The following is a 9957-nucleotide window of genomic DNA, read 5'->3' as shown; positions in this document are numbered from 1 at the left end:
AAAATATGACTTTTCCAGAATTAGTACACCCTTTAACATAGAAAGGTTTGTACCCTGTTATATTTGCCAAATGTTTTAAAATATTAGATAGATCTATTAGTAATAATGGCAATGTTATCTGTATCAGAGTTATTTTGGTAAATAATCATATCAACATACATAATAAGATTGATAGAATAAAATGCTTTCAAACTAAGCAATATTATTCAAAAATTATTTTATAATTCTATAATGTATGTCGGTTTTGAATATTTTAAGCAGTATGTATTTTTCTCTACAGAATGCAAGAACTTGTACGTAGAGGTAATTCACAATATCCTGGTGCAAAAATATAGTTCGTGACAATGGGGAACGTATTGACTTACGCTTTCATCCCAAACTCTGATTTGCATCTTCAATGCGGATACAAAGTTTGAAAGGCATTTAAGAGATGATGATTAGTGATTTTTCAATCGGCAGCCCACTTTGCACAAAATGAGTATGATGGGTCACAGGGTAAAAGTCCTGCCATGGTCTACATTCCGTATGAATTTAAGGTAATGAATTGATTTGTTATGAGTATTTAAATTTCGGTAATACAGTAAGAAAATTATGATTCCATTATAGTTGTACATCTCCATACAATGCTGATTTTGATGGGATGAAATGAACTGCATGTTTCCGCAATCCATGAAACACGAGCTGAAGTAGAAAATATTCATATTACACCTCGACAAATTATTACACCACAAGCAAATAAGCCTGTTATGGGTATTGTACAGGATACTTTAACTGCAGTTAGAAAAATGACAAAACGTATGTATTCATCGAAAAGGAGAGATGATGAACATACTTATGTTCTTACCCCACTTGGGATGGGAAAATGCCACAACCTTGCATATTTAAAACCAAAACCATTATGGACTGGTAAACAAATCTTTACACTTATCATTCCTGGTAATGTAACATGATCCGCACACATTCAACCCATCCTGATGAAGAAGATGATGGACCATATAAATGGATTTCTCCTGGTGATACAAAAGTAATGGTAGAACATGGACAATTGATTATGGGAATCTTGTGTAAAAGAACCTTGGGTGCTTCGGCAGGTTCCTTGCTCCATATTGTTTTTCTGGAGTTGGGACATGAGACAGCAGGTAGATTTTATGGAAACATTCAAACGGTGGTAAACAATTGGCTTTTGTTAGAAGGTCATAGTATTGGTATTGGTGATACTATTGCTGATCCTCAAACCTATATGGAGATCCAGCGTGCTATTAAAAAAGCCAAAGAAGATGTCATAGAAGTTATCCAGAAAGCTCACAACATGGAGCTAGAACCTACTCCAGGTAATACCCTGAGGCAGACTTTTGAGAATCAAGTAAACAGAATTCTAAATGATGCTCGTGATAAAACTGGAGGATCTGCAAAGAAATCTCTTACCGAATATAATAATCTAAAAGCTATGGTGGTGTCAGGTTCCAAAGGTTCCAATATTAACATTTCTCAAGTTATTGCTTGTGTAGGTCAACAGAATGTAGAAGGTAAGCGTATTCCATTTGGATTTCGTAAGCGGACCTTGCCTCATTTCATTAAGGATGATTACGGTCCTGAATCTAGAGGTTTCGTAGAAAACTCATATCTTGCTGGCTTGACACCTTCAGAATTTTATTTCCATGCTATGGGTGGAAGAGAAGGTCTTATTGATACTGCTGTAAAAACTGCAGAAACAGGATACATCCAACGTCGTCTGATAAAGGCTATGGAGTCTGTTATGGTACATTATGATGGAACAGTTCGTAACTCAGTTGGACAACTTATTCAGTTAAGGTATGGCGAGGATGGTTTGTGTGGTGAAGCAGTGGAGTTCCAAAACCTTCCCACCATCAAGTTATCCAATAAAGTATTTGAGAAGAAGTTCAAGTTTGAATTATCAAATGAAAGATATCTCCGGAAGATATTTAATGAAGATGTTGTAAAGGAACTAACAGAATCAGGCTATGTTATTTCCGAGCTGGAAAGTGAATGGGAGCAGTTAAATAGGGATCGTGAAGCTTTAAGATCTATTTTTAGCAATGGAGAATCTAAGGTAGTACTGCCTTGTAATCTACAGCGTATGATTTGGAATGTGCAAAAAATCTTCCATATAAATAAACGAATGCCTACTGACTTGAGTCCAATTAAAGTTATTCAAGGAGTAAAAGATTTACTTACAAAGTGTGTTATTGTAGCTGGTAACGACAGGTTGTCGAAACAGGCTAATGAAAACGCCACTCTACTATTTCAGTGTCTTATACGTTCTACATTGTGCACTAAATATGTATCAGAAGAATTTAGGTTATCAACTGATGCTTTTAATCTTCTAATTGGAGAAATAGAAACACGTTTTCAGCAAGCTCAATGTAATCCTGGAGAAATGGTTGGTGCCTTAGCTGCTCAGTCTTTAGGAGAACCAGCTACTCAAATGACACTGAATACTTTCCATTTTGCTGGTGTATCATCAAAGAACGTAACTTTGGGTGTACCTAGATTGAAGGAAATTATCAATATTTCCAAAAAACCTAAAGCTCCTTCACTGACTGTATTTTTAACTGGGGGTGCAGCCAGGGATGCGGAAAAGGCTAAAAATGTACTTTGCAGATTGGAGCATACTACGTTAAGAAAAGTAACTGCAAATACAGCTATCTATTATGATCCCGATCCACAAAACACTGTGATATCAGAGGATCAAGAGTTTGTTAATATCTATTATGAAATGCCTGATTTTGATCCAACAAAGATTTCACCATGGTTGTTACGTATTGAATTAGATAGGAAACGTATGACAGATAAAAAACTGACCATGGAACAGATTGCTGAAAAAATTAATGCAGGCTTTGGAGATGACTTGAACTGTATATTTAATGATGACAATGCTGAAAAACTAGTACTGCGAATTCGAATTATGAATAGTGATGATAATAAATTCCAAGATGAAGAGGAAAATGTTGATAAAATGGAAGATGATATGTTTTTGAGATGTATTGAAGCCAATATGTTATCTGACATGACATTACAGGTATGTCATTTTTTTTTTGAACATAGCTGTACAGGAAATATTTATAAATAATTTTTGTTATACAGGGCATTGAGGCTATTGGAAAGGTATATATGCATTTACCTCAGACGGACAGTAAAAAACGAATTATAATTACTGAGACTGGTGAATTCAAAGCAATTGCTGAATGGCTATTGGAAACAGATGGAACGTCAATGATGAAAGTTTTAAGTGAGAGAGATGTTGATCCAGTCAGGACCTTCAGTAATGATATTTGTGAAATTTTCTCGGTAAGTTGTGAGAATTAATAATCTGCATATATTTTATTACTATATTTTTATATAAAATACTATAAAATGAGAGTAATCGCTCTAAATGTCCTAAATAAATTTTAGGTGCTGGGAATAGAAGCTGTGAGAAAGTCTGTAGAGAAGGAAATGAATACTGTATTGCAATTTTATGGTCTTTATGTAAACTATCGACATTTAGCTTTACTTTGTGATGTTATGACTGCCAAAGGTCACTTGATGGCTATCACTCGTCATGGTATTAACAGACAAGACACTGGAGCTTTAATGAGATGTTCCTTTGAAGAAACTGTTGATGTATTGATGGATGCAGCTTCACATGCTGAAGTAGATCCAATGAGAGGAGTGTCTGAGAACATTATTATGGGACAACTGCCCAGGATGGGAACAGGTTTGTTGATATTAATATATCTATTGCTGTTATTCTTGTTCAAAATATTTGCCATAATATTGACTTCATATATGTTACTTTTAAATAGGATGCTTTGATTTATTATTGGATGCTGATAAGTGTAAAGATGGTATTGACATTGCAAATACTCTTGGCGGCGTTGTTGGTGACATTGGCTTCTTTGGTATTGCTACCACTCCTAGTGCAAGTCCTAGAATGACACCATGGAGTCAGGGAGCTACGCCAGCCCATGGAGCTAGTGCTTGGTCACCAAATCAATGTAAGTTTTTTGACTAGTTGAAAATTATATTCATTATTTTAACATAACATCTGAGATTGAAGTTAAGACAAATATTATCTCTGCAGTGTTCTTAAGATATTCCTCATCTTAAACATCTTCCAATGTACAATAATAAGTAATTTTTCTTATACGTTTGTGTGTGAATTAAATTATTTTTTTAGGAATTTTTTTTAACTGATAAATATCATTTTAGATTCCATGATGACACCAGGTGGGCCATCATTTTCGCCATCTGGCGCTTCAGATGCTTCTGGCCTTTCTCCTGGCTGGCAACCTGGATCACCTAGTTCTCCAGGACCTTCAATGTCTCCATACTTTGCATCACCATCGGCATCTCCACCTTATTCACCAAACAGTCCAGCATATGCACCCACCTCGCCGAATATGACACCTACTTCTCCAATGTATTCACCAGCCAGTCCATCGTACTCTCCAACTTCACCAAACTATTCACCCACAAGTCCAAATTATTCTCCTACAAGTCCAAATTATTCACATACTAGCCCCAGCTATTCACCAACTAGTCCATCTTACAGTCCCACTTCCCCTTCATACAGTCCTACTAGTCCTAGTTACTCCCCTACATCTCCAGTATATTCACCAACAAGTCCTAACTATTCTCCAGCAAGTGCAAGTTATTCACCCACAAGCCCTAGCTATTCGCCAACAAGTCCCAGTTATTCACCTACAAGTCCCAGTTATCCATCAGCATCTCCATCATACTCTCCAACTTCTCCCACATATTCCCCAACATCTCCGGCTGCATATTCTCCAACAAGCCCCAATTATTCCTCATCCTCACCAAATTATACACCAGCATCACCTAACTATTCACCGACAAATCCCAGTTATTCCCCAAGTTCTCCTAGGTATTCGCCAGGCAGTCATAGTTATTCACCAAGTTCACCAAAATATTCTCCCACCACTCCTAATTATTCTCCAACGTCTCCATCATTTGTTAGTGGAAGTCCGCAATATACACCAACAACTCCCTCTTATTCACCTACCAGTCCCAGTTACTCACCTACTAGTTCAAATTATTCCCCTAGTTCTCCACAACATACTCCAGGTTCTAGCACAAGGTATTCGCCTAGTTCACCAAATTATTCGCCAACTAGTCCTAGTTATTCACCTGGATCTCTACAGTACTCGCCTAATAGCAAGTATTCACCAACAAGCCCAACATATACCCGTACCAGTCCTACGTACTCTCCATCTTCGCCATCATTTACAAATACACCCGGTTACAGTCCAACAAGTCCTTCTTATAGTCCAGCAAGCCCTAGTTATGATGAATCATCAGACTAAAGTTAGTTTGTATTCAAGTATGTGTAGAAAAAGTATGTCGACACATTTTGTATAAAAACTGTAACCATATCCATAGTATAAAGTTGACTTTTTCTTCATCGTAGATTATATATCTATATATATGTAATATATATTTAAGGATGTAATTTTATTTAAAACAAAAAAAGAATAAACTATTTTTTTTATATGTATATAAAAATGTATTATATTTCATTCTAGTTTCTGTACAGTTATTTTGTACAATTTAGTTAAAATGATGGTTTCATATTATATTCATGTGCTTGTATGCATGTATAATGATGAATATAAATTAACATTAACAAAATTGGAATGATGGCGGTGGTAACCAATTTTCATTAGTTTGAAACTATTGATGAAAATGGGATGGCAGCTTTTCCATGATATACTTAAAAATATGAATGAGTTTATTTTTTAAAAAAATATTTAATTCATGTCATGTTGATCGTAAAATTTACATAAATTAATCATCAGATCCATAAAACAGTAAAACAGTAAAACATAAAAATTATTCTATTCAGTCCGCAGACTGAAGACTAGCCTTGACAAGATTAGAAATATAACATATTTAAGGATCTAATATGAACATTGATAAATTTATAACATTTTATCACATTTAATATTATTTAAAATTAAAATTTCATAGAGATATCCTTTGATGGATTTATGATAACACATAGAAAAATCGATTACATTAAATTTCATACCAAAAAATAAAAACCCATACAAGATCATGTTTCAAAAAAACAATACTTCTAAAAGCATTAATTTTGAAAATTGCTCTTGTCAAAGAAGAATACAAGCTTTTGATATTTTTCTAGGTCTTCTTGGTACTAATAAAGAAGCATTTGGTTCACCTGTAAGATCTTTGCTTTCTTCTTTTTGAAGTCTATGTACTATAACACGATAAGCACCAATTATATCACTTCTCGGTCCGGCTTCAATTGCATCACAAATCATTTGCTCTGTTATACCTAATTCTTCTAATTTCTTTCTTGCTTGAACTTCAAATTTATTGAGCCCTTCTTCTAGATTTAAGGTATTTGTGGGTAGCATCACAAAATTACCTTGTTCTTCAGGATACATGTTAGACTCCTCTGACAATTTGCTATCAATGCTAAATTCCTTTGTTAAACTATTCGTAGATTGAACATCCAAAACCTCTATGCTATTTCGTAACGAATCCGCTTGCTTATCATTCATCGGCGCTATTTTCTTTTTAAGGTTTGCACTTTGAAATAACTTCTTTGTTATTTGCCGAGTAGAAACCGGGATGGATGCTTCTTTAGCATCGATGGCACCACCGCAAGCATTTAAAAAATTCGGATCAAGAACACTGTTATTGCGTTTAGTAGTACAAAGCTTCGGATCGTGTCCAGTTCTTTCACAAAATTGCGACATTCTGTGTCCATTTCTGTTTTTAGTGTTATTTTTAACGTATATATTAGCACTTTTGTTTTCAGACGTATCTTTTTGCTTGTTGCCACTAAATATAGAGAGAAAAGTACTTTTTGGTTTTGGCACATCGTCTATTTTATCGGGTGCGGCTGCACTACTGGAAAACCAATCGCTAGTCAAAATATCATTTAACGACGGACGACGGTCCGGCTGATGAATTAAGATGCGTTCTGCAATTAAGAATTAGCAATAAGTATCAACAAAATCATTCCTCGAAAGAAAATAATTTATCTTCCATAAAAAGACATTATATAATGAAAACTTAGTTCGTTGCCGATATAAACTAAGCCGAATTAAGCTTTGATGAAATGATGAATATCCGTATCACGATTTTCATGAACAAAATATACAAAAGCATATAATATGAACGCATCTAACATCCGGGTACGCATTTTTTGCTTAAAATATATTAATAAGTAAAATAATAGTTACTCAAACTCACCTATCAATCGAGAACATAAAAAGGTGAGATGAGTTGGCATAGTATAATTGCCATTCAACACGCTTGCTCTCAGACCAGGAACAGTAGGCGCCCTGAACGGCATATAGCCGGCAACCATGAAATATAAAAGAACTCCCAAAGCCCATACATCAACTGGTCTAGAATAAAGAAAAGTGAAATTAATTAATGGTTGCATTACATTACTATTACGAAAACGTAAGAAGTAATAAAGCTTTATAAAAAACCATGTATAAATATACACAAAGGTAATTAATATACATACCCGCCTATGTAGTGTGCATCGATGAAAAGTTCGGGGGCCGCATATGGTGGTGACCCGCAAAACGTATCCAGTTGTTGCATGGGTCCTAAATAATGACACAAAGTTATAACAAATATAGAAAGGTTAATAAAATAAAGAATTATTTGGAACAATTCAATATTATACCATTTATGAGGTGTGTACTGAATCCAAAGTCGGCTAATTTGATCCGTGTTTCCGATAGTAACAATACATTTTCAGCTTTTATATCTCTATGTACAAAACCGAGTCCATGCTGAAATATTTTTAATTAATACATAAAATGCGTCATTATGATGTGAAATTATAAAATAAAAGTACATCTATCTTACCATATGTTTAACAGCTAAAACAATTTGTTTAAATAAGTTTGCTGCTTGCTTTTCTTTGAGAGCCCCGCATGTACTGATCTTATCGTACAATTCACCTCCAGCTACCCATTCAGTAACTAAATGAACACGGCCTAATGTTTCTATTACTTCAAAAAGCCTGCAATTAATAAGAGGTATTAAGTATTATAATATATAATACATAAGGATCTTCAGATATATATAATAATAAAATATTTTCTATTTGGGCATCTATCCAAATTACTTGCATTCAAACATTCTCTCACACAATCGTACTCAAGTCTTTTTCTATTTATGTACTTTATTTTATTATTAAACTAATTTGTTTTATAACTATGTTGAAAAGTGCTTCTAAGTTTACATGTTTTATTTGAATTATTTGTATGTAAAGATAAGTCAAACCAAGACTCGAAAATTTTCTTCCGATATTTTTGTTCTTTAACGAAATACTTATATGAATGCCAATGTTGGAGTTTTTATTATTGTTAAATACAAATTGTTGTCGTCCCTAGACAAGTAAATATTATTGTATTTACCTATTGGAATTAGGTAACAGATTGAAATTTGATTTCGTTCACTACTATCAATATTTCCTTACCTAAGTATATGCGGATGATGAACACTTTCTAAAGTACTAACTTCTCTAGAAAGCATTCGCGATGCTTTGGAATCTAATCTTCCTCGATCTACGACTTTTATAGCTACTTTATCTGAAAATGTAGTGCACACGTAGGTAAATAAATATAATATTCATATTATTTGATAATATATTTTTTACCTCTTGTAAGCTGGTGGATAGCTAATTTCACTCGTGAAAAATTTCCTCGTCCGATATCACCACAATATCTGTACAATCCTACACGGCGACCCAATGCGACCTTGAAATTTGATAAACAGAATAATGTAAGAATTATAATTTATGAACTCTTTAACACTTACGGGACGGCACCAATTTCAAAACAATCTCTTATACCGGCTGTAAACTTGATTTCATTGTGTATGTTATGCAATTTGTTTGATAAAAATTTGTGGTCATTGAAGGACATACATTTATAATATTAATTTATTTTTGATCATTTTATAAAGAATGGTGACGTTTAAAACAATTTCCAAAATGCATAGCTGGTTGATTTTGACATGTTTTACAATAAAATGTTGCTCCCGGCCTTCCTCCTGGTGCTCGCATTTAGAATATGCGATTTTCTGATTTGTCTGTATGAAAGTCTATTTGAAACTCATCTTCACTACTACTTAATTCACAAAAGTCGTTTTGCTATATTTAAAAGCGCTCGGTCGTTTTAAATATTAAAACAAAGACTATATAGCAAAGAAAAAGACTAAAAAATACTACTGAAATAACTTTAAATTATTTTCAAAATATAACACTGTTTATCACTGCTATATGTGATTTATTCAACTTTTCGATGCAAAATGAGTCATTGTCTATAAAATAGCCTGTGCCTCACAGAGTTTGTTTGTCCACTCAGGTGGACAGCCGTCCCCAAAGTGTTAATTGTAATGTTATTGACTCTTTTTTTACCTCCTGCACGGCTCGTGGATCATTGTGCAAAGCTTGAATAAGGCGTTGATAGGGAGGTTGTTGCGTCGGGGAGGCCTTTGGGGCCTGATCATTCTCCAGTTTGTTTTCCGTCTTCGTCCTTCCGGCCAGGGCCGGAACGGATGGGCCGCAACTCAACGCCGAAACAGGCGTCGCAACGCGTGAGGTTGGCGGCGGATTCGAATTGACACGAACGCACTCGCCATTCTGAAACAGGATATTTTGGTTAGAAACTCCTTAAAATTATTTATTGCTCGAATTTACAATAATTGAAGCTTAAAATCTATAATTGAGCCTTAACAACCAATCACAAAAATATAATTGAGACTCGAACTGATAATGAGACACTGTATACGATCTAGGTGTTTATAATTTATCTCCAACAATACTAATTCAATACCACAACTTGGGAAATATTTCATTCCATTATTTCAAATAACTATATAAATATATATATATATATATATATATATATATATATATATACATATATATAAACAAAG

The 9957-nt window shown here is 34.2% G+C and overlaps 2 protein-coding genes and 1 pseudogene across 2 annotated transcripts in view; 1 reads left to right on the top strand and 2 right to left on the bottom strand.

Annotated features, from left to right (window-relative positions):
- The window catches only part of LOC113382655 (zinc finger SWIM domain-containing protein 5-like), a 1479-nt gene extending 1087 nt beyond the window's left edge, over nt 1–392 (bottom strand). Inside the window, exon 1 of the mRNA XM_026620901.1 lies at nt 366–392. Coding sequence (XP_026476686.1) covers nt 366–392 — 27 coding nt within the window. The remainder of the gene's footprint in view (nt 1–365) is intronic.
- Nucleotides 393–442: 50 nt separating this feature from the next.
- LOC113376538 lies at nt 443–5388 on the top strand (annotated as a pseudogene).
- Nucleotides 5389–6115: 727 nt separating this feature from the next.
- On the bottom strand, nt 6116–9657 carry LOC113374435 (serine/threonine-protein kinase MARK2-like). Its single transcript, XM_026614481.1, has 8 exons — nt 9437–9657; nt 8675–8774; nt 8495–8606; nt 7879–8035; nt 7694–7802; nt 7529–7613; nt 7246–7403; nt 6116–6973 (listed from the first exon to the last, which is right to left on the bottom strand). Exons 3-8 carry the CDS (start codon nt 8548–8550, stop codon nt 6132–6134), a joined length of 1407 nt encoding a protein of 468 aa, XP_026470266.1. The 5' UTR covers nt 8551–8606; nt 8675–8774; nt 9437–9657; the 3' UTR covers nt 6116–6131.
- Between the last annotated feature and the right edge of the window lie 300 nt (nt 9658–9957).

The sequence above is a fragment of the Ctenocephalides felis genome, unplaced genomic scaffold, assembly GCF_003426905.1.
Source record: "Ctenocephalides felis isolate EL2017-DRISC unplaced genomic scaffold, ASM342690v1 CF-g0.4_SCAFFOLD_00845, whole genome shotgun sequence".
NCBI lineage: Eukaryota > Metazoa > Arthropoda > Insecta > Siphonaptera > Pulicidae > Ctenocephalides > Ctenocephalides felis.
This window is presented reverse-complemented; position numbering and strand designations above follow the sequence as displayed.

Excerpts from the sequence above, each read along its gene's own strand:
- LOC113374435 (XM_026614481.1), bottom strand. The coding sequence starts at position 8,550 with ATGCTTTCTAGAGAAGTTAGTACTTTAGAAAGTGTTCATCATCCGCAT. Across the intron at positions 8,036-8,494 it reads CATCATCCGCATATACTTAG|GCTTTTTGAAGTAATAGAAA; the intron begins GTAAGGAAATAT and ends TATTAATTGCAG. Across the intron at positions 7,404-7,528 it reads GATGCACACTACATAGGCGG|ACCAGTTGATGTATGGGCTT; the intron begins GTATGTATATTA and ends TCTTTATTCTAG.